This window comes from Megalopta genalis, chromosome 2, assembly GCF_051020955.1.
Source record: "Megalopta genalis isolate 19385.01 chromosome 2, iyMegGena1_principal, whole genome shotgun sequence".
Taxonomy (NCBI): Eukaryota; Metazoa; Arthropoda; class Insecta; order Hymenoptera; family Halictidae; genus Megalopta; species Megalopta genalis.
Genome location: NC_135014.1, coordinates 4,334,093 through 4,362,082, shown reverse-complemented (window position 1 = coordinate 4,362,082; position 27,990 = coordinate 4,334,093). Strand labels below are relative to the sequence as shown.

The window sequence follows — 27,990 nt, the reverse complement described above, 5'->3', positions numbered from 1 at the left end:
CGTTTTGATAGCAGCGATAGTGATATCGTCCAAGCAACAAGGCGACGAGAGAAAGAGTTCGCATAGATAGCGATTACAATAACAAAACAAAATTATAAAACAAACAATAACAAAATTATAAAAAATAAAATATTGATATTTTTGCAAATTTCTTGGTTTCAGCCAAATTCATATTGGTCCAATATCATTATAATATGTTAGTTAGTTCCAAAAGCATACTAAATAATACGAGGGTCTGTAAATGCCCGTTTCTGCCGAAAAGTGGCGCCGAGTAGCTGCTAGCCAACGTTCAGAATGGTGCGGAGTGCTCAGGGTTAAGAAATGTGTGAACATTTACAGATGTCGTAGCAGGACGTAGGAAGATCGATAATAATCAACAGGTTCGTCGATTCGATAATTTATATTTTATATATATTCGTGATAATGTTTTCGATTTTATGATTACGATATGGTATAAGTGTGTTTTATCTTCCTCGTTTTTACGCGTGTATCGCACGCTTGTCGCCAGCTTAATAACTGTCTTCCTTGTTGTCGAACGATGTCTTCAAGAAATACGTGACTAAGGTTCCTTTGCCTTTGACGTAAGTTGGTCCCCGACAGGTCAATTCGTATCCTGCTGTCATCAGAATCTTGGCAGTGTCTTCGGTGACCTGGAGCTTGCCCATTTCTCCGCAGCTGTCCATTCTGGAGGCTACGTTTACGGTGTTTCCCCAAATGTCGTATTGAGGTTTCTGGGCCCCAATCACGCCCGCTATCACGGGCCCGTGATTCAAACCTTTGAAAAAGAAATACTCCTCTGTTGTACAAAATTATGGGCACGTTGGGTATAATTATGTAGAAATGGTGCACAGTAGAACTCACCTATTCTCAATTTAAACCTCTGGAAAGATTCTTTATTGATTTGATCTAGAATCGTCATCAGAGCGAGAGCAAATTCAACGAGGATGATTATATTGTGATCCTGTTGCTTGAGGGGATCCTAAAAATCGTATAATACGTAGGGGGAAAAAACGATCAGAATATTCACTTTGGTTGAACAAGAATAAAAAGAGACACGCGTGTGTTCACCTTTTCATCGGTGTCCTCTTTTCCCGGACTGAGGCCCGAAGCAAGCATGTAAGTGCTGCCGATGGTTTTAATTTTCTCGATGCCGGAGAATTTTGGTTTCAGCAGCAGCTTGTCGAAGTCACAGATAATCTCGTTCAAAAGACGCAGACACTCTAATCCTTGCTTGTTAATGTCAGTTTCATCGTAGAACTCCTTGTAATTCGGGATTGATGCGAACATCACCGCGATGCTGCTGTATCTTTCGTGATAAAGTTCCTATTGCGACCATGACACGACATAAGAATGAACATTTCCTATTGTTTGTTTTAAAACATTTCATTTTTTTAGAGTGCAATCGACACAGGTGATTCATTTGTATCGCGATATGTTGAAAGTAATATCTTTCAAAGTAAACGTATCCATCGAGAAAATTCATTTGATTATCATCGACATGTTTCCAGTATCGTAAACAGTTTAAGTTATTTTTCAAAATTACTACGAAGCGAACGGTACAGGTAAAAGCAACTTTTATAGGAAACATTTTCACGAAACTCGAGTTGCAGCAGAAACACTTCAGAAGATGAAGTTAGATAAAATAGTGAAAGAAGTTAAGAACTCTGATTTTTAACTAAGAATTTTAAAAAGAAATCCACAATTCAATGATCCGTCTTACCTCGGTAGCTCTCGTGTTCGTTAAGAAGTGTTCCGCCACGTGAGCCGGTAATATGTTCTCGAGGAGGATCTTGTTAATGCCTCTCATCGTTTCCACCTGTTCCTGTTCGATTTTCAGTTTACTCTGCCAGAGAAAGTCGATCCTGGACGTGTATTCGATTTGTCTATCCAAAATGTGAAGCACTAGGCAGGCGAGTATAAGGAAATATCCGATTCGAAGCAAATTATAAGTCAAATAATATCTGAAACATGGAATATGAGCTTTCCGATGGTACTCGAGACCTTCGAAGGACCAACAAAATTTATCCTGGTATCACTTACTGATCGTTCTCCAAGGAGTGGTAGGAACATAAGGCTGGCACTTGTGACAGTGTAATCAATATTACCGCCGCGGATGTGCACATTACGCAAAATTTCAGCAAAAAACCGACGCGCAGGTGGGTCCAACCAACGACCAAGGTCATCACCGCGGAATAGATATAAAACTAAAGCAACATCCCCTTGTTACAACACTGTCCGTTGTAAGAATCATTGTTATGGGCTACTCCATGCAAAGTGATCACAGTTTTGGACGCACATCTTCGGATTCTTACAAAACTTCGTAGACCCGTAAAGCTCGATAGGTGTTTGAACTTGTTTAGTTATAAGAGTCGAATGTATAGGGTATGCTTTTTAAATTCTCGCTGTAGGCTCGGATAAAAAAAGAATTGAAAGAGTATCGTTTCTTTTTATTTTGTTTGTCATTCCATCCAATTACTATTTATGCAAAAAAGTTGTCTAGCAAAGAAGTTTAATGAAGTTATTCCGTTTTAGAAGGTGTCCACCGGAAATGGCGGGTTCCTCGGATCATTCGAAGCAACTTCTTCCTTTACAAAAATGTTCTCCGAGGCAGCGTTAACGAGTTATTAACGAGAAACAGTGACCAATAAGAATCGAGCTAATGCGAGGCGGCCCAGCCAACCAGCGCGCGAAGCCCAGTTCCGCTCATTGGCTCGGTCGCCTCGCGCCAGTCGAGCTCGCCTCTCATTGGTCACTGTTTTTCGTTAATAACTCGTAAACGAAGCCGCGGATTGCATTTTCGCTAAGGAAAAAGTTGCTTCAAATCACCTCAGGAATCCACTACTTTCAGATTGCGAGACATTTTTGGGACACCCTGTATATTCTGTTTTATACCTCTGGTCGACAAAAGTGGAAGTTAATATCCATCATCGGGACGATTTCCGGCTGCTCGTATTTATCCATCTGATCGGTGTCGATCAGGCTAAGCATCGAGGAGACAGTCGACAGAACTATCGTGACCAAGTATGCCATTATTCTAATAAGTCTGCTCGTGGCTAACCGATTTCTGGCGTGCTCGCTCTCGATTTTCGTTCTAGCAGACAACCATAACGTCACGGCGAGGATCAACAGTAACAACAAACCTGTCAGAAAGCAGCTGTAAACCGTAACGCTTCTGGAACAGAAACGATTTTATACTGGGCAGTTTTTATTCGTTCATCCTCACTTTGCAATACGACTTTGCTCTTGCTGCAGCCAATTTCTATTTATTAGGCTGTGTAGCATGAAACGTCGGGTTTCTTATCAGTTTCTAATTCTTATCTATTCAGTTACAAATTCCAAGGGACCTTTTTGCGATATCTTTCGATGAGGAATTTTTATGCATGAGATTATTGTAGTTTTCGAACAATTTAAAAAGAAAAAATTCTTAACGATTGGTCTTCGATTTTGAAAGAACTGTTGGAAAACGACAGACAAAGTGCGAATAGAGAGACTACTGATTAAGCTCGTCAGGCGAATGCAGGCGTTGCTACAAAATTGTCGTAGCGTCGGAGATTGCGTGGTACACTTACTTAGGCAAATGGAGGATCTGAATGACGAATATCATCGCGTAAATGACGATGGAGGCGGGCAGATACCAGGCATACTGCTCGTCGATCTGTTCACGGAACCGAGTTTCATCGGTTCGGTCGTTGAACCGATAGGTAAAGGGTGACATACCATCGGTGCCGTTTCCGCTGCACCACCGTCTGTCGCGTTTGCACGGGTAAACGTAGGTGTCGATAAGATAACACGGCACCATTACATTTTTTTTTGTTTTTTATCAAAACTACAGAAAGAGGGGCAACTCACTTTACGTCAACGAAACAACTGGAATTATTGTTCTCCAAGAGATTCGATTCAATCAGTGCGATACTCTGAAACAAAAAAAAAAGAATCATGGTTTGTTCTTTTTTCAAGAGAATTCTCATATTTGTGTCGTAAGTAATCTATTCTTTTGCGCGTTTATAGATTGGAACAATGGATGCTAGAAGCGATAAAAATCGTCGAATAAATCATTATTTTTCACACTAGCGTCAGAATATTATATATATTATATAATAATAATAATAATAATATATATATATATATATATATATATATATATATATATATATATAAATAATGATATTATATTATATTATTATATATATATAATATATATTATATTATATATAATCTTCGTTCGAAAATTCGAGAAGGGTGATTTTTACTCACCGTTAGGCCAACATTTTTCGCAAGAGTAGCCTCTGCGATATTAGCGAACGGTTTGTCTGCGCCCCAGCATTCCACGTATTTCGTCATTTTGCTGCTCGGTCTTGACCTGTTCGAAAATAGGGAGAGAGAGATCGTTCAATATTTACTATTTTATTGTTCGTTTCGCGCAATGCTAAGTCGACCAGCGTAACAACTATACTTAATTTCATCCGTCGATTTGGCGAATGTTCGACGAATACTCTATTTATTGTTATCTCGCACTCGAACGATATCTGCATAATTGCGCGAAAGACGCTTTTAGTTAGAGTAGGTGTACAATATACGCTGCATCAACCGTTGCTGGTTCAACCAATATTGTGACGATTTTAAGGCCAGGGTTCGCTATACAGGTTGCCTTAAGTGATGCAAGCCATTAGCAAGCTCGGCACGAGACACTCCCACCCATTACAACAGCTAACACAAGCATGTTGTAGCAAGAATTAATTTGGTTGGATAGAAGATATAATTTCGAGAACCATATACAATATTTTTATAAAGAAATTGTAATATGATATTGTTTTCATATATATATAATTTGTAACTTTCCAATAAAAAAAAACAGAACGGTAAAATATTAAGCCAATGTCAAATAATAAATTGTTGAAGTTGGCAATATTATTAACTACAAATTTCATCCTTGTACACATATATATATACTACACTAAATATATATATATATTTAGTATACAATAGGAGATTCCAGTTAAAACGTGTGATCGATGGAAATTAAATTTGCACGTACATTCATTTGTCCATGTTCCGAGTATGTTGGACAATCAGAATTAACAATTGAAGAATATTCCGAGGGCACAGAAATGTCTTCGCCTCTTTCCTACGCTCCATGGAAAAGCCTGAATAACTCGGTAACGAATAGCTCAAAATTCATGTTATCGATTAACCGCGTCGACTTCGTACCATAAATTGCCATAATAATGATTACCTCCGCATCCTTTTTATGTACTACAAGACACTATCATCATGAAGGGATAAACGGTCGAAATAAATTTACTCGTCTACTCTGTCTACATCTTGCAAAAGAAACCCTTCATTTATTGTTGAAAATAAAATGAGCATGAATCATCTCAGCATCTGAAATTTTCAAAGTAGTGAGATTTGCGTGAACTAGCTTTGCTTCTGGCGAAATCTCGTAGCTCGTTTCAGGGGTCCGTACAGCGCCAACCGATATAGTGACGAAACGCTCGAACTGATCGCCAAATTATCTACAGTCGATTATAACGAACAGTTTTCGAGCGTTTTACCGCTATTCCAATTGGCGCTGTATCATCATATAAAAGGCGCTATTTTTTAATGGCAAAAAGCAAACGAGCCAATAATCATATATGCTCGATATTTGCGATAATAAATTAACATTCGTTTCGCCAATGTAGATGCAGGACAGTCTCCTGTGTACGTTTCCATAACCTCAAAATATTTTGTTAGCCTCTCAATTACCATATTTTGGTTCCACGTACAATCATATGAAAAAAGTACAGTAATTTCTTCCAGAAATGTTCGGAGGTTGGAATTGAAATCGGCAGATCTGAGAATACCAAGTCAGGGCCTCCCGACTCGTTTTTATAGAAAAATATATAATAAATTATATATATATAATATAATAATAATAACAATAATAATAACAATAATAATAATAATATAATATATAATAATAATAGTAATAATAATATAATTATATAATAAATTATATAATAAAAAGGCAGCGGTCAGCATGCTCTGGTGTACATTAATTAGAATAAAAACAATCGCTTGACTTCCTTATTTCTAATTTTTTTGCCACGATTCGAAGGCGATTCGAAAGCAATTCGGAAGTAATACGCCACGATTCGAAGGCACTTCGGAGGCCACATGCCACGATTCGACGAACGTAGTAGGCTCCGCGGTTTTTCTTACCTGACTCACGCCCGAACAGACCATTTTGTATCGTCTTCCGGGACTTCGCGTCGCGTGCCGCAACACACGCTTGACCGACTCTGTCGAGCCTTAGCATCGACGTAGCCAATGAATTACATAGACGTAGGACTAGCGCGGAGAAATTCACGGTAACCCGAAATTTGGCATTTTCGGGAGAAATTACTAGTCGTACAAGCTGATACTATAGGAATGATCTTCGCGGTATCACCATATCGGAAACACACTGCGCGATATTGATTTTTTTTAATTATCTAACATTGGACTTACCGCGATGGCATCCTTGTAGTAAGGCTGCTCCCTTCCTTTCCTGTGCCGTTATCTCCTTTGCCATTCTCTCCACTTTTCTAACAAACACAAAAAGATCATTGTGCTACTTTTACGAGCCGCGCCGACGTTTTAATTGTTGCAGAGACCATATAAAAGCCGTTTGTAATATTCCAAAATTAATTCAGTTTCGTAGCGTCGTATCTCAAATTGAATGAAAATACTGATCAAGAACGAATTATACATCGGCAATAAATTCTCTATCGTTCAGAAACGATCGAACGACCGGCACGAGGGATTCGAAAGTTACGGTTCAGATTCCGAAGTTTAGACGAATATTGAAATCGAAAATTCACAGAATCCCTGACACGATATTCGAGTGGAACTGATCGCCTCACCTTCGGCGGGACTATCAAGAAAGTTTCGATGTTGTGGCTAGCCAGATAACTTTCTCGAGATCCTCCGTCGCCAGGCTCGACCTCGAAGCGGTTGCCGAGTTGCAGAAGGGTAGCCTTGGTGATATGTACTCGTCTACGTAAGAAAGGAATGCGGGAAACGGTTAGAGAAGCTAAAAAAGCTTACGGCACGTTTTCTGGAACTATAGAATTCTAATTATACCCGGGTAAACCGCCGCTCTCCATGCGATTCGCCAGAGAAACGTCGTCGCTCCAGACATCGAACTGCCATTTCCGCAAACCGAGAACACCGCACAAGACGTTTCCGGTGTGTATGCCGATTCTCATGTCCACTTGGAACCCGGTCGCCTCCCGCACAAACCTAACGTGCAAACACGTTCGAGAAACCGCCGAAACAAAGAATCGTAATTTCACGATTACACTGTCCGACAAAATCAAACTTTTTTTTCTGGGTTCCTATAAGCCACTATGATATTCTTGTAGAGCTTCACTCTCTAAACAAGAATCCGAAAACCGAATTGCTCCATCACCCCCAGTATTTTAAATAAACGAACTTTTGTAATAACACAAAATTTTCGACAAAAATGAGGTATTGCATGGAAAGTACAAACGTTAGAACGTTCTAATCGGTGTTAAAAGATACAGGAGAGTTTCCCGAATATAGTGGCATGCAATTTATTAATTGTTTTTGGTCCTAAACAGCAATGAATTGATGTCAAAGTTTAAAAAAGTGTCGACGTGAGCAGTTCCTGCGCAATATGTTTGTATTTTTACGAAAAGTTCTTTGTTCGGCACGAAAACTCTACCCAGGATCGGATTCTGTAGACATTTCTGAAGAAGAAACGGCCCGATGGAAGTGTCGGAACGATGTACATTTTGAGTAGGTCGAGAAAATGTTCGTCGGCAACATGTACACGATGTTTTGCCGCCATGTGCTTCGCTGCTCGTTTCTCTCTGTCCAACAAGGCCGAGGCTATGGGTAATCAACACCGATGGAGGGATCCAATGGCGCACCCACTTAGCGTGTGGGGCGTGCCATTTTTTTTAGTACTTCAATGTGCTGTCTTCTTTTACATATTTTTATGGATAATAATCACGAAACTGTGAACCATAAATTAAAAATGGACAAATAATAAAAGAAAAATAATGAACAAAAAATATTCATTTTATTCTGAATTTGTTCGAATTACAAGTATATCATGTATACAGTTATCATTTAAATTATAACAATAATTCGATCATGAATAAATAATCATTTTCGAAACGTTAAACTTCTTGAAACATATCGTTAAATATATATTTAAATATTTATTTAATTATATGGCGTAGAAGTCAAAATTATACTAGTGTTAGAATACTTCCGTTACCAATTACAAATACTGTGGTGTGATTTTTTTTGTGAAATATATCACAATTTGGTGATTATTATCCACAGAAATATGTAAAAAAAAAGCAGAACATTGAAGTACTAAAAAAAATTCCAATATTATTTACGAAAAGTGGGTGTCCCATTGGATCCCTCCATCGGTGTTGATTACGCGTAGCTTCGGCCCTGTCGGACAGAGAGAAGCGCGCGGCGAAGCTCATGGCGGCAAAACGTCGTGTACATGTTGCCGTCGAACACTTTCTCGATCTACTCGAAATGTATATCGTTCCGACACTTCCATCGGGCCGTTTCTTCTTCAGAAATGTTTACAGAATCCGATCCTGGGTAGAGTTTTCATGCTGAACAAAGAACTTTTCGTAAAAATACAAAAATATTGCGGAGAAACTGCGCACGTCGACACTTTTTTAAACTTTGACATGAATTTATTGCTATTTAGGACCAAAAACAATTAATAAATTGCATGCCACTATATTCGGGAAACTCTCCTCTATCTTTTGAGACTGATTAGAACTTTCTAGCGTTTGTACTTTTCATGCAACACCTGATTTTTTTCGAAAATTTTGGGTTTTTACAAAAGTTCGTTTATTTTAAAAAAACTGAGGGTGATGGAGCAATTCGGTTTTCGGATTCTTGTTCAGGGAATGAAGTTCTACAAGAATTTCATAGTGGCTTATAGTAACCCAGAAAAATCGTGTCGGACAGTGATTATCCATCGAAGTCCCTCACCTGATCGCGTCTATCATTTCGAGCCCCATGTTCACGCAGTTGTACGCATGATTCGGCCGCGAGACCGGCAGTCCTGAAACGCAGTAGTAACAGTCACCCAGGATCTTGATTCTCATGCATTGATTATCCTAAAAATGCATGCTGAATGTTTACGGGTCCCTGTGGAAGTTCCGGTCGTCGCGATGAAACACGACGCGTGCAAGGCAATCAATTAATAGAGACGGTCGTGTTACACAATTAGACGAGGCAGAAGCAAGCCACTTGTCTTTACCTGTGCTATTTGATCGAATCGTCCAAACAGTTCGTTCAGGGTTCGCACCAGTTCCGATGCAGACAATTGTTCCGAAAGGGGCGTGAAATTCACAATGTCCGCGTACAGAATACTAATTCGCGCGCCAATTGAAACAAGATCGTTCCGTCGTTATTATTGTGTGTAGAGTTAACAGCTTGAAACGTATCGCTTTTATTCTGTAGACCTTCAGCGATCTAGGACTCGTCGGCTTACCTAACGTTGTTGTGCCTTTGCACGTACATTTCGTGAAACCTGGTTTGCTGGTGCTTGCTGGCCTCTTGACACGCGTCCGCCATTTTCAACATGATACTTCTCTTTACCTGCCTCAGGATCAATCGTACATTACAGCTGCATCGTGTGCGAATTCATTCTGTCAATTATATCTTTTCAAATAGCAATTCGTTCAAACCAACAAAGCTTAGAAGAAACCACTGATTTTCTTTTCTATCCAATGCCACAGCATCTCCTGAAGGAGTCTCGCTTATCCAGGAGGCCGCGAAATCTTTAGAAATGCTTCTCTTAACCTTTTAGGTACGGCTGAATTCTGCGCGAGGCTATTTCTCTGGACGGCAGAGTCTGATATGTACTGTACAGAGTCTGATACTGTATATACAGGGTGTCCCAAAAATGTCTCGCAATCCGAAAGTGGCGGGTTCCTCGGGCCATTTGAAGCAACTTTTTCCTTTACAAAAATGTTCTCCGGGGCACCGTTATCGAGTTATTAACGAAAAACGGTGACCAATGAGAGGCGAGCTCGGCTGGCGCGAGGCGACCGAGCCAATGAGCGGAACTGGGCTTCGCGCGCTGGTTGGCTGGGCCGCCTCGCGTCAGCCGTACTCGATTCTTATTGGTCACTGTTTTTCGTTAATAACTCGTTAACGGTGCCTCGGAGAACATTTTTGTAAAGGAAGAAGTTGCTTCGAATGATCCGAGGAACCCGCCATTTCCGGATTGCGAGATATTTTTCGGACACCCTGTAGACTGTTGTAAATCGATGCGAAGACAAAAGAAGCGTGAAACAACGCGTATGAAGACGATTATTTGGTTCGAACGATGAGCGAGTGAGCTACTAGAGCAAGCCACTATAGTGGCGCGTCGTGCCTAAAAGGTTAAAAACTGTGTACCGTACCAAAAAAAAAAAAGAAAAAACTGTATACCGTATTTTCGCATTTCTGTTTAAAAATGTGTATCGATCACAAAGTTTTTTTCGATCGAAGCTTTATCGTTCAAATAATCTGTCAAGCCACTGCATTCACCCGTTAAGCCCCAGCATTCCCGAAGATTGAAAGGACTCACCTCAGCTGCGATGTAAGCAGGAATAACGCTCAGTAATAGCTGTTCCTGTTGTTCCCTTTCGCATTCCAGCTTGATTCGTGATTCGATAACCGTTTTAGTCCCGGAGAACGTTCTACTATGAGCTTTCGCGGTTAATATACTGTAATAGGAACCCGCTAGAACGGCGGCAGTCAGGAATACGATATTCCCGCACGGCTAAACGACCAAGCGTGCAATAAACAAATTATTCCGACACGAACGCAACCAGAAGGAAGATAAATAGGATAAACAGAGAGAAGATAGGTGTACCTCGGCTACGTTCGAGAGGCTCAAATAATCGTAGAACAAGACATTCACGGCCACGTGAACTACGATGAAAATGACTGCGATGATTGTTGGTATTTGGTGAGATCCTCTCGGCACGACAGCCACCATCGCGAGTATCATGATAAACAGGGCCACGGAGCTTTCCAGGCTCAAAATTCCGATCCCAAGAATCACGGAAGCTGCGAAGCCTATGAGAGATCTAGTTCTGGCCGACGTTAACGTGGAAGGCAGCTGTGTCAGCAACAACAAACTCAACGAGAAGAAGATCATTATCGTTAAGCTCGTTACAGGAACGACCGCTTTGTATAGATCCTGCAAACAGAAACTACCTTTTGCTTAAGGTTCTACCCTCCGCCGAGTAATTGACTTTTGCAATTGAAGCTTTTAAGGGAAAGCGATCTAGATCATCTCTCATTGTTGAACCTCGATGCTCGTTCCGTTTTCGTGTCGTTACACGCGCGCACAATTAAATTGCTCGCACATTCATGAAGAAAACAATATTTAACCCTTAGCACTCCGCACCATTCTGAACGTTGGCTAGCAGCTACTCGGCGCCACTTTTCGGCAGAAACGGGAATTTACAAACCCTCGTATTATTTAGTATGCTTTTGGAACTAACTAACATTTTACAATGATATTGGACTTATACGAATTTGGCTGAAACCGAGAAATTTGCAAAGAAATCAATATTTTATTTTTTATAATTTTGTTATCGTTTGTTTTATCATTTTGTTTCGTTGTTATAATCGCTATCTATGCGAACTCTTTCTCTCGTCGCCTTGTTGCTTGGACGATATCACTATCACTGCTATCAAAACGATGGACTAACTGTAGAAGGAAACCTTCTACATATCTGTAGTAACATTTCTGTGTAACATTTCTAACATATCTGTATAAACGTCTATCCGGAGCTCATCTTCGCTGCTACTTGTGTCATGAGACTCATTCGTGTTTGAACGTTTTGCCGTTGTTCTAATAAAAAATATGAATAAATACATAGGTTGAAAATTTCTAATTGTTATTACTAACTCGCAAGATGATATTTACCAAAAAAAACTTTTACCAAACAATTTATTTACCAAGAGAAGAATCACTTTTCCGATTTTCTCACTCGTTAGATCTATCTATACCGCTCGACGCTTCGAACCAGACCGAGTTCAGCTTTGAAAATCTTTTCCTCCAGATTTTATGATTATAAATCTCACTATACAGTGCGTGCTATGTTCGCATACCGATCTTTCTTCTACAAACTTGCCTTATCGCTCTTTTCAAGTGGCGTCTTCGAAGTGCTCGGACCGTCGTGAGCACGTCTCTCACGTTCTCGTCAAAACTCGTTGACATTTCTTGTATATATCTTAGTAATTTTACTATATTTTGATTTGATTTCTTGTGCCATTTCAAGGGAAAACTTCAGGGAAACGTGCATGTCTGACAAAGTTGCGCTGAAATAACTGAATTCCCCGTAATCGCTAATAAACTTGAATGTCCCACGGGAGGGGACAGCGGAGTGCAAAGTGTTAAGAACAATTGAAACGAGATGAATTTACCCGATGGTTTGCTGCACAAATAACTCCCACGGCTAAAATCGAGCCGATTAGCGCGACAAGCAGAGTGCCGGTGTAAAGAGACGCCGTCAACTTCCCTTCGTACTTGTCCCGAAGCTGTTCCAATTCCTCGACATCCATTTCATTCCCAGCGGACTCCTCCGATCTCTCTAAAAACCAATATCGACCACCGAAAGAATAGCGTGTTCAACCATATTTCTTTTTAAAGGGAGACTCTGGTCTAGAAAATTGAGTAAATCCCACTGCGGCCTTAAACGCGCAACATTCAAAGTCTATTCATCGGCCACAGTCGTAATTAGTCTCGATAAACAATGAAATCGAGAAAGCAATATTACGAATATTTGAGCCGTTTATTTTGAAAGTGGCCTAAGTCACTTTACCGTGATGAAAAGTGGTGATTTTTTTAATGTTTATACGAAATTATTTATACCGAGAAAAATATCGGTATCCTGAGATAACGAATACAAGTAAATCTTCTGGAAAGCTAGCATCCATATTTTGAAACGTGTTAAAACGCAAACCCTTAAATATCTCGACTTAAAAACAAAGTGACTTATGCCACTTTCAAGATAAACGGCTCGTTTGAAGGATTTATTTTACAAATCCGCAATTCGTATAGGGGGTGTTCCGCGTTTTTCCGTACACATTTCAGGAGTGTGTTCTACAAGTGAAGATAAGACTAAAATGTCCATAAATGCTTTGTTAAGAATTTGTGACAAAACCACAAAATATGATTGAAACGCTGTTAAATATACCTACAGTCCTCACGCGACAAGACGGCACCTTTTTGTTTTACATTCCCCCTCTTATCGCCGTCGATCTTCGTCACCGTTTTCGGCCAACAGCGACCGACAGCTGCGGTAGTGGGGGTAGCCAGTAGGAGGGAACAAAAGTGCCTTCTTGTCGCGTCCATTTCAAAGTGACGCTCCTCTTTGTTGACACAAATTTGACATCGACGACTTATTGAATTTATTGTTGATTTTCGTTGCTTCTGTTTTTATTTAATCTCTTCGCAGACGATGTTGATTTTTCTAATTAACCGTTGATTTTTCTAATTAACTCGGCTCCTTATCATACGTATCACATTTTTCATTTTTCACATAACTTCTTAACAAAGCATTTACGGACTTTCTATTATACAATAACGTTTTAGTCTTATTTTTACTCTCGAAGTGTGTACGGGAAAAATGCGGGACACCCTGTATCTATATACAGTGAAGAACAACCACGTGTTTTCGATATCTGAAAGTGAATTTTTCTTAGCGCTGATAGAAAAACAAAGTAAAAGAGTCGACAGAAACTTGTGTAATTCAAGGAAGAAATTCGTAAACTGAACAAGAATAAATAATGCAACGAAATAATAAATAATAAATAATAAATAATAAATAGTAAATAATAAATAATAAATAATAGATAATAAATAATAAATAATAAATAATAAATAGTAAATAATAAATAGTAAATAATAAATAATAAATAAATAATAAAACAGCATTATTGTCTCAATAACAAATGGGCGTACAGTTTGCGATCGAAAACATAAATATGTTCAACGCGAATGTAGAAATTTACGACTTCCCTTATCTCAAGGCTCGGTTGGAGCTGATCCTTGACCGCATCCGAGTAAAAAAACCGTATAAAAAATTCATAGCGGGGACAAACGGAGCTTGCTCGATTGAGTTTTATTTTCATTTCTAGATCAGCATCGTTGATAACAAGTACTCATCCCGTTTAGGGAAAAAAAGGGAGTGTCGCACAGGAGCGTCGATCAATGCGTGTTAGAATAGCGGCAGCGGTGTCGCGGCGGCGGTGATAGAAACATCGCTAAGCAGATCGTATTCCCTCATTAACAGCAGGATGCGGTTCGAGTAAAATGAAATAGCAAACCGAACGGAGGCAGCAAAAATTCCCAACGAAGCTGCCGCCGCGTTTCATTCGAACGAGACAGGAAAAGCTCTCGAGTGACATGGAGCTGTTGCAAATATAAATGAGTCGTTCAGAAACATGATCCCTTGCCGCCTCGCATTGTAAAACGAAATAAACTCTCTCGGATCGGCTATTCTCTGCCGACGAAAGTATGCCTTAACTTGCGCGCTTCTAACAACACGGTGTCGCTAACAAACAAAAAATCGCTACCAGCGTCCGCGCGCTTTTGATACGCTCCCGGCATCGGAATTTCGCGCAAAGACGAACGAATTAATTAACGCGACAATAATCCGAGGACGAACGACCATCGTTTGCTACATTTTCTAGTCACAAATAGCAAGGTGGACGACCTTGCTACCGAAGGCCGTCGCCAAAAGAGAATGCTGCTGATGAAAGTTTAGCCGAGTCGAGGAACTCCGGATATGCGGCTGCGAGAGAAACAAGTGCCGAGGGTAGGGACACTCGAAATGCGACCAAAAAAGGACACGAGCAGCCAGTAGTTTACGAGGAAGCATACTCAGCGGGAACGGGGCAATGTGTTTCCACGACCGCGACCGCGACCGCGGCCACCGATTCTCCGGGCGCTCCCTTAATTTCGGCAGTTGGCCCACCACCAAGAATTATTTTCGATCTATGCCGTCAGATTTTCATATCCCTTTGCTTCTGCACCGCGCACCGCCTTGCAATTAGTCACGCATAAATATTATTTCCGCCGTCCGTTGGTGTCCGTGACGTCGGGCCGGTAGAGCCCGTAATTTCGATTCCGCGTTCGCAGCCATCGCGAGCCAGAAAGATCATCGTATTTGCGTACGGGTCAGCCTTAATTGCCATTAATTCCGGTTCAAGTTCAGCCGCGCGACAACTCGGATCATACATATTCTAGCAACAATTGTCATTGTTTCCAATTGTTCGATAGGTATGTATCAGCGTTCTTCCCGTCTTCTCTTGTTCGTCCACCACCCGATTTTTACCTTCCTTCGCCGTACTGCCGACAACATTTTCCTCCGTCCTCTTCTCCATCGTCTCTTCGGTCCGGTCCCGTGGATATTTTTTCCCCGCGATCGAACGAATCAATCGAACCTTCGCGTCGTTCCTCGCATTATGACAATGGGATTATCTCGAACGATGCCTGCCGCCTACACCCGCGGATCGGGGCAAATTGGCGCGATTAGATTTTCGAACGTAAACGCGAATCAAATGCTGCGCGTGTTGTCGCGACTCATCTAAACACCTTCTACGAAAGTTCACGTGTCCGGATCCTTCTTCGGAGAGAAGGCCGTCGGTTTCGCTCGATGGATGCTGGATATCCTTTCTGGCGATGCTCGCACGATTCACCGTACAGTCCGTGATTCTGTTTTCTCGATACCGTATCCGGAAACACTGGTTACGACACGCGAGTCTGGTCAACGAGAAGCTTCGCTATCCGGGGAAACGTGCATCCGAACCGTTTTTGCGGCTGAGAAACTTGCAACTGGTGGCCGAATTACGAGCCAAGTTTATCGGAAAGCTTTCCTATAATCCATTCCGTGTAACTTCCCCGCTAGCTAGTTTCATCCTCGTACAAACTATACAAAACCGTGCACGCTCCTTAGCGTATTAGTCACTCTGCTTATTTTTCTTTCATTCGTTAGCATTACTACATTCTACGGACCAGTCGCGTTCCTATCCGACGCGATTCCCGCAGCGAATTTGCTTAAACAAGACGATTCGGTTTGTTTCTCATTGGCACGAGCACCACGGTGCCCCTTTCTCGCGTTCTATTCTGGAATCGAAATAACAATGGATCTTTAGACACGTTTTAAAATATAGTTTATTGATCGGTATCGTTGAAGCAAAACAGTGTTTTTGTCCGGTATTGTTTCGATCTTGAGTATCGTGGAACGTAAAAGCTTATCCAATGAATTCGTGGCATCAGGTACCCGTCGTGGAAATTCTGTTCAGTTTCTTGTTTTCTTTCTCAAACAGTAACAATCTTTTTACAACGTCGCGCGTATAAAAAATTACAGAAATTCCATTTCCCGTTCGATGCCGACGAACTTCAATTGTTCTGTTGGTCCATATCTGTAAGGGAACGTAGAAAATCGTAGCATAAAACACATTCCGAGATGGCAATAATATGTGACAACGTTGGTTAAACTTTACCTGTAATCGAAAAACAGCTCCTCGCCAGGTTGAATAGCTCGCTTGGCGAATATACCTATTCTATGATCGCCGTTCACCATCATCACTTTCGCGTAACAATTTGGATTTATCGAATGATTGGCGAATCGTATTTTATTTCCCTTCCTTGTTGCGTCCACAACAAAATCTGCGAATAAGGGATACAAAGCTTGATACGTTATAATACGAATAAGAAGTTTATACGCTTATTGTAATTCTTCTCACCGTTATTCAGATTGAAGAGAAAACTACACATGTATTTGTCATACACTTTGCCCCTTCTGTCGGCTTCATCTTGACTGATTATCTCTCCGCAATATTCGGAAATAAACTCATTCTTGGCCGCAGATTCTTTAAGAAATATTCCCCAACCAGCGACGTCGGAAGGCGCCATCAAAAGATGCTTATCTACAAATGATTTTGTCGGTTATTCAAACTTGTTGCTACGGAAGAGACCTGATTAATCTCTGATTAGAAAAATTTGTTACGTACGAAGACCTCGTTGGACACTGACGTTCTTACAAGATATCTTGGTAATGTGAAACTGATCCGCGCCGCAAGTTTGACAGAGATCCGGGTCGCATTCCCTTACGGCTAGATAACAAGGGCATTGCTTGGTATTACACTGAGCTTTGCACCTACATCCTGGAAACCGGTTTTGGCATTCGCTGCTACACTGACAGAATTTTTCACAAAAGTTCTGAGCTTGTATACACGGACAAGAATTGTCGCATTGTCTTCCTGGATGGTCGCATGGTGCGAAATTATGCACGTGATTGGCACCTTTTATGGGGGACAATATGTTCACATTATTATTAAATAAGATCCAAGCTAAAGTGGAATAATTACTTATTCGAAATCTGCGTAGTTTCAGTGTTTACCAGAATCTTTTTTCAATTGTATTTTTCTGCAATGCATCGACCAAAGCCGATGCTTCTTCTTCTTCTTGCGCGGAGGTGTAAAATCTTTCAAGTTCTCGATTGCTGGAATGTCGGAGGCCTCCTTCTGCGCAAATCTATACACCTCTTGACAAGTTTTCGTCAACATTATCTGCGCTAATGCGCATGGATTACCAGGAAAAGCCTTATGCAGGGCTCGAAATAAACTCTGTTCGGAGCCGGTCCACGAAAGCTCATTTTCCGTTTTGATACGTTTATTAAGACCAAGCAATGTAAACGGCACCTGATTCTCCGGTTGGGTCTGATCTTCCACAGACTCCTCCGGTTTTGTTTCTTTATTCACGTTTTGTTTAAAATCTAATATACAACATAAGACAATAATTAATATCAACAATTTCGACACTTCTTTGTGAAATATATTATTTTTCTATTAGTTGTTACAATACATAATATGTGTTGAATATAATCTCACCTTGACAACCACCTCCTTGACTATACTTATTGCTATCATTGCTATCTTCACTGCTAGCTTCATTTCCTGAATCAACACTTGCTTGTTTCCGTACTTTTCTAGGAGCTCCGCGTTTCTCGTCGCTTTCCTCATCTTTGATGTCAGCCGCTTGAGCCGCAAGTTTTTCCTTCATTCCCTCCTAGCGAAGGAAAGAAGAATTACTTGCAGGCCAATGTTTCGATTGTGTACTTTATTCCTTCACTTTTTACCAAGTGCATGTAACATTCTGTCCCACACGGTTCAGAGAACGGTTTTAGGTCGGGCCCTTTTCGTTTCTGCAGATTCGGGCCGGGATGACAGACTTGAAGACCTGCAAGTAACGACACAAGCTTGGTGGGGTGAAATTCAAAAATGAATGCATGAACACAAGAACTTTGTAGACACAACAATGAGCGACGAATGCACACAATTGCGGATGAATCCTTGACGGTGTCTTCGTGCTAAACAACACAAAAAAAAAAAGCATTCGATCGAACATGGTCTCTTGTATGACATTTCTTTACCTTGCGGCGAAGTTCCCCTGGCTGCTATGATAAATCAAGAATCATAAATTATTGAAACAAATAAATGTTTGATTTTATATTCGGATTCTACATGTATCACGGTTTACACCGCACCTTAATACAGTTCTTGCAAATAAATTAAGCTATCAAATTTGGAAAGAATCGATACAGTCTATTGTCATTATTGTACTCACGGTGTAGAAAACAGTCGTATTTAAAACATCTTCTACAAAACAAAGTATGAAAAGAATGCATCGTTTGTTCCCGAGGTACACTCTTTGCGTTCACACCATCGATATTTGGTGTACACTCTGGTGGTAGAACATTTGGATCCGATCTTTCCGTCAACTCTATGTATTTTTCCTTTAACTCTTCTGGTCTTCCTTTGTCAGGAAACATGCTGGATATTGCCTGAAACCAATACAAGAAAGGAAGCTCATTTGTACACGAAACCAACCATTCGTTAGTTTCATTCAATTATTCTACATACATTGAAAATGTGCATCGACGGAAATGGATTCCCTTCTGTTTTAACGTCTTCTAATTTCTCAGACTTGACCTCGTTTTTAATATTCCCACCGTCCTTCTTTTCTTTATCATCTTCCTTATCCTTTCCTTTTTTCGTTTGTTCTCTCTCTTTATCTTCTTTTTCATATTGTGCCAAAGCATTTACCAAATCAACAAATGTGGAATCATCCATAAAACCAGATTCTCTGTCTCCGTGAACCTACAGTAACACGATACTTTATCCTTCCATTGTTAAAACATAAAAGGACTACTTAATAAAGTACGATCTAATCGCATACCTTTCCATCATAATTTTTTATTAATTCTTCGATAAATGTGCCGTCTTGGTCTAAAATTTCATCTCCCATATATGGTATGTTATGCAAAACTGTTTCATCTTCTACCATGAAGTTCTGTTGTATAGGTGCCCACGTATACATAGTTGGTATAGGAGTTACAGCATTAATGATTTTAACAGGACAAGTTTGCACATCTCCATCAGAACTTGTAACTTCCGCCTTCTTCATACAGGAAACATAAGGAGGAATGTCTTGCATTGCTAGCCACATTGCTTTTCCATCGGTCCATCGTTTCTCTTCTGTTGTTAATAGTTCTAATGATACGATTTGGTCGTTAAACGCTTATCAATTGATTCATAGCCTTATTTATTTATTCATGTCTTATTGAAACAAAAACTACATTGTATCCTCATGAAAAGTATTCGGACATATATATATGAAACATTAAGTTCCTTTGTCTATAAAATCTAATTTTCATTCCCAAAAATCACTTAAATACAATACAATATCCAAAGAAGAATATCCCCCTTAATTAACAGCAAAAATAAGAATTTTCCACTTTAACTTGAATAATGTTCACTGTCATAGTATATCCTGCGAAGCAGGATAATATTATGTTGACTTTATGACTGTTTGTAACCAATTTTCTATCAGTGCAATGTAGTAAAGCCATAAATAAATGTTAAGGAAGACGAATTAGTTTATCCTCATATTTCATAAACAAAATTAAATGAAATATAATTATGGCAAAACATACTTACCAGACATAACCTTGCGGTTTTGATTCCAAGCTATCTTTACCTCATCTGCCCTTTTATAGCGTTTCATTTGCCGTAAACGCATATACTCGGACTTTACGCGTTTCCTCCATTCTGCGGAGATTTTAGCTTTCGACATTGCAACAGAATTTTAAATTATAATCACAAAAGTCTAATATTGTAATTTGTAAATGCTAGCGCGCATCCACACATTCACTGCATTCTACAGGTATATACAAAGTCGAGAGCTCCAGACCAGGCCTCCCAGCATCCTGACAGTTTTACGATTTTCTTTTAGAAAAGTATAAGTGAGAGAATTACCCACCGTAAATGGGGTTGGATGATGCCAATAGATTTCCCTTGGCAATCCAATGGAATCGTCCAATCCCATTTATGAAGCGTCCTCTCCGTTACTTGGAGCAGATTCCGAGCAGAATCCCTGACATCATTGGACACACTAAACACCAATGCTGGCACTGGAGACACACAGGAGAGCTCTGACATACAGGACGTTCCAAAATTATTATAATTATATATATATACAAAATGGAGATATTTTGTATAAACTATATACATTGATATCTACTTTAATTTTGGTATCTGATATATATTTGTATATATATTTTCTATTGAAAGAAGTACTTAACAACTGCGTATTCTAAATATCAAACACATATGTTTGATTTTTTAAATAGAAACTTTTTAATAAAACGACAGAGGAATATTAAATTGCACCGCAAACCCCCCTCATTTTTTATATATCACGCAAGCCGATAAGATATTAAGTCAATTTTTATATGTGATTAACAAAATGATAGGTAATTAATACATTCGGTAAGGTAAGGGAGTAAGTAATAAGTATACTGAATATATATATTTTTTCAGTAGTTATTGTGTATTTGTATTCAAATCATAAAAGATTAGAACTTTAGCCTGTGTGGATACTGACTGCTTCTCAAGCCAAACATAGCAGACAAATAAGTAAACAACAGTTTCTTATCTTTGTTTCTCTTGATGGCAGAAATAACAAATTTATCAACTACTTTCTGGTCATTTTTCCTCTCTTCGCTTGCTTTATATTTATCCTTTTTCTTGGTGAAAATATCACCTTCTTCCTTCTTTGCACGTTTCTCACGTTTCCTCTTAAAGTAATCATCATTAATGCTTCCTGGAAGCTTCAAACCCGAAATATTGATACAGGTAGATGTGGCAATCACGTAGTTCTGGCTAACTCTTCTCAAGGGGCAACCATTAATCAGAAATGGGCCTGTTACACAAAATGTATAATTTAATACTATATCATAATTTATATTTAAATTTAATATTATATATTATGCTCACCAGTAACCAGGAGTAAGCCACTTTTAAGCTGCTTCAAGAAAATAACTCGTTTTCCTTTATGAGCACCAGCAAGCAAGATGCAGACTGTTCCGGGTTTCAAAGATGGCCTTAGATAACGTTGGTGATCACGGAAACATTTTTTAGAATGATGTACAGTCACTGGATCTGCAGTTGGATAGTTTGCACGTCTTTTCTTCAATAATACAATACGCTTTTCTCCATTCTTGTCACCGCTAATTGCTTTCTCAACAATTACTGGCTTCTTGGGCTTAACCTGTGTTTTTAATCATTTGTGTGAGTATATGTCTATAAATGAAAACATCGAATAAGAGATGTGCTGTTACAAAACATACAGTTTTTGGAGTCTTCTTGTCTAAGAATTTATAGATGGCTTTCTTATGAAACATGCGAGTACGACTGAATCTATAGACACCATTTCCTAAGTCGTAATTCCTTGGCCTGATACGACCCTTCTTTCCACTCTTTTTGCCCGAAGGAGCTTTCTTCTCCTGGGACGCTGCTTCTGTGCCCTTATCTTCCTTTACCTTGGTCATCTACAAAGATAATATGAATTATTAATAAAGTAAGTGAGAAAATATACACGACTATACGTCTCCCATTACTGTAATTTCCTATTAAACATGTTTACCATGTTTCATATAGGTTATGTCACGTTTTCACAAAACTAAACACAAAGTATAAAGAAGAAACTGTTATAAAATCTATATAGAATGAAGAAAAGTATCGTGAAAATTTAGAATTATAAACAAATATCGACAATTTATTAACGAGAACGTTGAAATGTCAAACTGTAGCCTTCCATAATATTAGCTTGTTAAAATTAATGGTGTTGTAACATTAAGACAAAAATATTATATTCTTCTTAAAGAATGTTCATGAAATATGTAATATTTATGAAAATATATAGTTTTCCTCTTATTGAAACAGAAGATTACTTCGATATTATTAGGCCTGTTGATATTGTCATTCCTCCTTACCGTAAACCGTGCGGCCGAAAGGGTCTTCACAGTGTTTCCACCTAGAGGGCATACTCTGCAGCTACGATTCTAAATCGATACATGCGTCGACTGGTTTCGATAATTTTCGATAATTCAACAAATTTAATTGTTCATATCTTGTTATTTTGTGAATGAATTAAGATTATTCGGTATTAAACATACAATATACACATAAACTTAATAGGCTGGCTCCTTTTTTTAATTAAATAATAACTTCAATTTATTGTAAAAACTTTAATAACATTATAACAAACATATTATAGTTGATTTTTAATATTTGATAGTAAACATACATTTCTGAGATTGAATGTGTATGTAAATATATATGTTTAGTTAACATAAAAGTTTTGTATTTGTTTTATACAAGTGTAAATATATTTATTATATATATATATATATTTATTTATTTATTTATGATCGTAAGTATAAAATATTTCATTTATTTTAAATTGCCTTTTAATTCGTTTAACAAGATAGAACCTATGATTAATTTCTCACAATTTACACATATTTCCAAAGATTCATTCCCGATCATTTTTATTGTCACTAACACCAATGATTTCGAGGCTACGGTGTGAGCGGTAAATCTACAAATAAAATTAAGAATTATAATAATATAATTATGTATTTCATATAAATAGTAAATCTTTACCAACCTCATCTCTTCATCGGTATTGGATATCATTGCAACATTTGCTACTTCATAAATCATTTGAGGAATATTTTTTTTATTTCCTGTATATTGCACTTTTGTTGTATGTTCATTCATACCTTTTAGTTTTGCTTTTTCAGTAACAAACATGTCATCAGGTATAAGTACTGCCCGTATGATTTCTCCAATTGGTGCTTTAATAGTTACTGGCCACGAATACGTTTCTTCAGCAATTGTAAAGTCAATATTAAAATTTGCAGGTTGAGTGGAGTCGTTAAAATTGATACCCAATGTAGAGGATAAATTTGAGTTTGTTTCCAACAGTGATATTCGTGTAAAGTCATGTAAAAGCATACCTTTTGGTACATTCTAAAAATAAATATAACTCAAATATAGTAAATATAAATCAAATTTTTAATATGGTAAATATTTACCTTTGTTCCCATATGAATCTCTTTGATAGGACTGCCACCATCATTAGAAAATATTAATTCAATACTAACTAAATGAGCGCTTACTAAATGCTGTGATCTTGTAAACCTATACTCAATTTTTAAACCATGACCTGTAATACTATTTAACAATTCAGACTTTTTTGTTGGAATAAACGATAATGTCACTTCTCTCACATCATTAGAAATGTTTGAATTCATTGGAGTAAGAAGACTTCCAGTACTTAATGGCATCACAGGTGTCATGGGAATAACTACAATCAAATATATTACATAAGTTCACAAATTTTTATCTAAATGTTTGTTTTCATTATTTTTACTATTGTATCGTACCATCGTCTAAGTCCAGAAGAAGATCGATGTTACTTTTCGGTTTTTCTTTTGTATCTTGCTTAGAAGCTTTATGTTTCTCTGCTTCACTCTCCTCTTCAGATTCTTCAGATGATTCTTCTGAATTTGATTCTTCACTTTCAGACTCGCTATTTGACTCATCTGACCCTTTATTTGATTTCTTTTTCTCGCCATCATTTTCTGATTTATTGGAGCTGGATGTATATTCAGACGAATCACTATCATCATCTGAAGAATCACTTGACGAGGTATCCGAAGATTCATTTTCGTTGGCTAAAGCTGAAATTATATGAATTTCATATTTAAAATTTCAATACAATATTCAATATTAATTAGAATATTAATTATAATTTACCATCTCCTGTAATACTGTCTTCGTCACTATAAAAGGGTTTTTCTTTTTCTTTTCCCTTCTTGTCCTTCTTATCTTTTCCATAATATTCTTCCATTACGTCTCTCATATCACCACCAAGAATAAGTCCGACAACATCCCTTACAGATGGTTCTGGAGCTACATCAGGGAAAGGTGGTAATGGACGGTAACCAGCACACGGCATATCCAGATAATGTGACAATGTGCCCAATTGAAATTCAGAGTCTTTGAACCTGGATGTTAGAGTTGGCGCTGGTTTTGGAGCTAAAAATATTCTTTTAGCAAGTTGTGGAAGTTTCTTTCCTGGATCATCTTCGTCAAGAATAAAACGTTTTAAAAAGCGAGCGCGATCTCTGATGTCATAATTTTGATCATATTTTGCAAGTTGGAAAACGTACTGACAAAATGGTTTGGTCTGCGTAGGATTATTCAGACATAATTTTACAGCTAAGTTTAGTATCTGTAATTTTACAATATCTTGCTCGTTTACAAAATTCTTAGCCATTTTTCTAAGAACGTCAGGTGCAATTTTTGGTACTCTGTCCGAATATTCTCCCAAGAGCCACAATATCGATGCCCTAGCTTGTGGTATAGTAATGAAATCCATTAACTTGGCCATATGAGCTATTATATTTTTATGTTCATTTGGTTGAGTTTGTAAAAGTTTCTTTATAACAACAACGCTTTCTGCTACGATAGCCTCTGAATAAAAAAGATATGAGAAACATAAAATAATGAATAAATACTATAAATTATAAACAGTGTATATTAAATTTATATTTACCATCCCTGTTACTTAATAGTGAAACAAGCCCATTTAAACAGATGTCAGTCACTTCTTTTATATTACTTGCACATCTACCAATTGCTTGTATACTAGCTCCGACGAATTCTTTATCGCTACTAGAGATGTAAGTTTGAAATTCTCTCAGTATAACTCCAATACTAGTTTCAGTTGTCAAGTTAGTCAGGATGTCTAACTTCAAAAGCTTTATATGTGTAGGATCTGAAGTTCTTACAAAGAATGACTTAAGAAATGGTTCAAACATTCCCTACACAAAAACATTAAATATTATGCTGTGTAGAAATTTCTCACTTTAGAAAAAATAAGATTTTTATTTAGTACATTATATTAGTACTTACATTACCTTTCTGGTAATTGATATGCTAGCTATGCAGTGAAGAACTACACTCTGAACTTCTCTATGCCCTCTTAGTAATCGTATCAGTGCTTTAGCAGCAGTTATGACTTCACTTCGTGGTGCTGTATGATGGTATAATTGAGACACTGCCATTACCACAGAAGCATTTCTACTTTGTAAAAGAGGTTTCGTGTTTCTTAATAATAATCGATGATCAGGATCTAATGATAATTTTGGCTTTTTAGTGTTCGACGAATCAGAATCAGAATCATAAAATGGGCGGTTTTCATCTTCTTCTACGTTCTATAAAAATTATTATCAAAAAATATAAATCACGTATATATTTTAATTCCTGTAATTTCAAAAAAATTATACACACATCTATGTTTGGATCAATAAACTGTGTTCTTGCGTATCTTGTGAGCATGTTGACTATAATAACTTGGCCCCACTCATCGACATCTACTAATAAATTACAAAGTTTTCTGTAATTCTTATGTATCAAATCAATTCTCTCTGGACAAACCTCTTCAAAAGCCATCACTGCCGAACCCACAACTAAAGTAGTTTTATCAGAAAGTAACTTCTCTAAAACACTTATGAGTTCTTCTTTCTGTTCAGAGTCCAGTGAATAAAGTTTAGGAATAGCATGTGCTGCAGTTTTACGGACATATGGCGACATATCACTAGCCGAATCTTTAATAGCAAGCATTACAATAGGAACAATCATAGATACACGTATGCTTGAAAGTACCCTTAATGCACTGGCTCTTATTAATTGGTTAGGATCTTTCAAAGCTCGCTGGAATGTAGAAATAGATAACAGTGCAAGATCTTGCTGATCTTCTGCATAACGGACTAAGTACACATAAACTAATTTCTTGACTTCAATGTTTTTTGATACAACATTTTTTACTACAGCAGGAAATAATTCTGATGCATCTCTTCCTTTTGCTATCATCTGTAAGAAATATCCTATTTTATTTATTGTTCTCAAACGAGATCAATTTAATACAAAAGGTTTATTACCCCAATTATACGCTTCATAGCTTCCAGCTTAAGTCCATCTTTACTACTATCCAACATTTGTTTCAAATCATCGTGCCTAATTTAAAAAATATAGTTTGAAAGTACATAGCTACGTACAGTGCGTCAACATATTTTATTGTGATACATAACAATTTTACTGAGTAAAATTACATAATGCTATATACAAGGTGTTTAATAGCAGTGAAATAAAGTCACAAAAATACAAATATTTTCTTCATAACATTTGTACTTATTTCAAAATATTGAAGTACTGTGTCATGTTAAAAAAAAAAGCATCAGATCTCTATAGAAATACCTTTTACAGATAAAATATTGGTGGTTAGAACAATATAAATGTCGAATTAGATATTTACTTTTTATAATCAGAGTGAAAAAATCCTCCAGAAGCGGGATCAGTTGCGAGTTCTGGATCCGCAGTACTTGACGATCTGTCATTACTGTAAGATCCTCCGTTATTTGATATTGAATTTGCAGCAGCGGTCAACATTTTCTTATTTTTTACTTAACACCAACGAATTTTGATACGAATTAGAGTATAACTCACAAAATTCTTTAAAAATTGACAGTAGAATGCTTTTACTGAAGATTAGCACCTATCCATCTTGCTTAGATATGTTTAGATCCGATCCGACATCCGACCACTCATGCAATAATGCACTCGTTCCAAATATCGAAATGTATCGAATCAGAATTCAAACGAACTATTTGATATGTAATGTTTTCATTACCAATTTGTCATAAATATTAATGTTTTACTACTCATAAATAAAATTGTAATTGTAAGTAATGAACTTAATATTTATCAAAATAGAAATTAGGATATTAAAACTTTCACGAAGCAATGCATACATATATAGTGCCATCAGCTTCTCTGGTGACAAGTTACTAGAAACAGTGCCTTTTTTTGCATCCATATTTTTGTATAGCAATAATATTTATTATAACAATAAAAATAATAATATTATTACAACGGTGTTTGCACAGAAAAAAATGTTAAGTATACACTTAAACTATTTTATTGCAATGACAATTGTATATTTTTTGATTACGTAAATACTATTGTATTCGTATCTATTACTGTTGCGTGAGGTTCTAGTGGATTTTAATATAAACAAAATCAAAATCAGTACGTTTATCCGGAAAGAGCTCTGAACCACAAATGCGACGATTCTCAATCGTTCGTTGCTAATATTAATATTTGTATTTTATTTCTACATAGCGCTTTATCGCATAGCTTTGAATATTATTGATTTTATAATAAACAAAATAAAGTAATTACATGTGAAGTTATCGTAATTTGAAACTCCCTCCGAAATAATATTTAAAGATGGCAGTTTAATTATTATTTCATATACGAATAAGACGGGAGCCGTAACAGTACATTTTATGTTTTGTAACGTGAACTTGGATACAATGTCAATGTAATTATGATAAAAGAACGAATAAATTGTATTACTTCATTTCAATTTCAAGAGGTGAAACTGCAATTAAAAATATTTTTGTTGTAAAGGCAATCTGTTATTTTATACATAATGAATGCAATTTTTTTTATTTAAGATATTAAGAATTATGA

The 27,990-nt window shown here is 37.6% G+C and overlaps 4 protein-coding genes across 9 annotated transcripts; all 4 read right to left on the bottom strand.

Annotated features, from left to right (window-relative positions):
• Positions 1-385: 385 nt before the first annotated feature.
• On the bottom strand, positions 386-16,097 carry Adcy2 (adenylate cyclase type 2 Ac76E). Its single transcript, XM_076528721.1, has 19 exons — positions 15,372-16,097; positions 12,457-12,623; positions 10,892-11,221; positions 10,604-10,798; positions 9,521-9,627; positions 9,287-9,398; positions 9,016-9,143; positions 7,105-7,263; positions 6,885-7,017; positions 6,490-6,566; positions 4,255-4,360; positions 3,850-3,914; positions 3,570-3,746; positions 2,893-3,172; positions 2,041-2,204; positions 1,721-1,961; positions 1,069-1,323; positions 862-979; positions 386-775 (listed from the first exon to the last, which is right to left on the bottom strand). Exons 1-19 carry the CDS (start codon positions 15,418-15,420, stop codon positions 510-512), a joined length of 3,129 nt encoding a protein of 1,042 aa, XP_076384836.1. The 5' UTR covers positions 15,421-16,097; the 3' UTR covers positions 386-509.
• A 95-nt stretch (positions 16,098-16,192) lies between these two features.
• Positions 16,193-20,437, bottom strand: E(z) (histone-lysine N-methyltransferase E(z)). 4 transcript variants are annotated; one of them, XM_033483636.2, is made up of 12 exons: positions 20,041-20,437; positions 19,280-19,578; positions 18,964-19,200; positions 18,668-18,884; positions 18,474-18,497; positions 18,180-18,280; positions 17,932-18,109; positions 17,442-17,816; positions 17,053-17,343; positions 16,786-16,968; positions 16,543-16,708; positions 16,193-16,461 (listed from the first exon to the last, which is right to left on the bottom strand). In XM_033483636.2, exons 1-12 carry the CDS (start codon positions 20,174-20,176, stop codon positions 16,401-16,403), a joined length of 2,268 nt encoding a protein of 755 aa, XP_033339527.1. In that variant the 5' UTR covers positions 20,177-20,437; the 3' UTR covers positions 16,193-16,400. The 4 variants fall into 4 exon arrangements, with proteins under 4 accessions (XP_033339527.1, XP_033339525.1, XP_033339526.1 ...); XM_033483634.2 differs by having other exon boundaries at positions 19,280-19,593; positions 20,041-20,432; XM_033483635.2 differs by having other exon boundaries at positions 18,474-18,494; positions 19,280-19,593; positions 20,041-20,432.
• Positions 20,438-20,911: 474 nt separating this feature from the next.
• On the bottom strand, positions 20,912-22,462 carry RpL6 (ribosomal protein L6). Of its 3 annotated transcripts, none has more exons than XM_033483621.2 (4): positions 22,377-22,462; positions 21,732-21,932; positions 21,379-21,652; positions 20,912-21,304 (listed from the first exon to the last, which is right to left on the bottom strand). In XM_033483621.2, the coding sequence occupies exons 2-4, from the start codon at positions 21,930-21,932 to the stop codon at positions 20,958-20,960; spliced, it is 822 nt and encodes a 273-aa protein (XP_033339512.1). In that variant the 5' UTR covers positions 22,377-22,462; the 3' UTR covers positions 20,912-20,957. The 3 variants fall into 3 exon arrangements, with proteins under 3 accessions (XP_033339512.1, XP_033339511.1, XP_033339510.1); XM_033483620.2 differs by having other exon boundaries at positions 22,335-22,415; XM_033483619.2 differs by lacking the exon at positions 22,377-22,462 and adding an exon at positions 22,028-22,050.
• A 154-nt stretch (positions 22,463-22,616) lies between these two features.
• Positions 22,617-27,081, bottom strand: rb (adaptor related protein complex 3 subunit ruby). Its single transcript, XM_033483598.2, has 10 exons — positions 26,771-27,081; positions 26,397-26,472; positions 25,747-26,328; positions 25,374-25,670; positions 25,010-25,277; positions 24,208-24,927; positions 23,835-24,131; positions 23,484-23,755; positions 23,054-23,418; positions 22,617-22,984 (listed from the first exon to the last, which is right to left on the bottom strand). The coding sequence occupies exons 1-10, from the start codon at positions 26,902-26,904 to the stop codon at positions 22,837-22,839; spliced, it is 3,159 nt and encodes a 1,052-aa protein (XP_033339489.2). The 5' UTR covers positions 26,905-27,081; the 3' UTR covers positions 22,617-22,836.
• Positions 27,082-27,990: the final 909 nt, after the last annotated feature.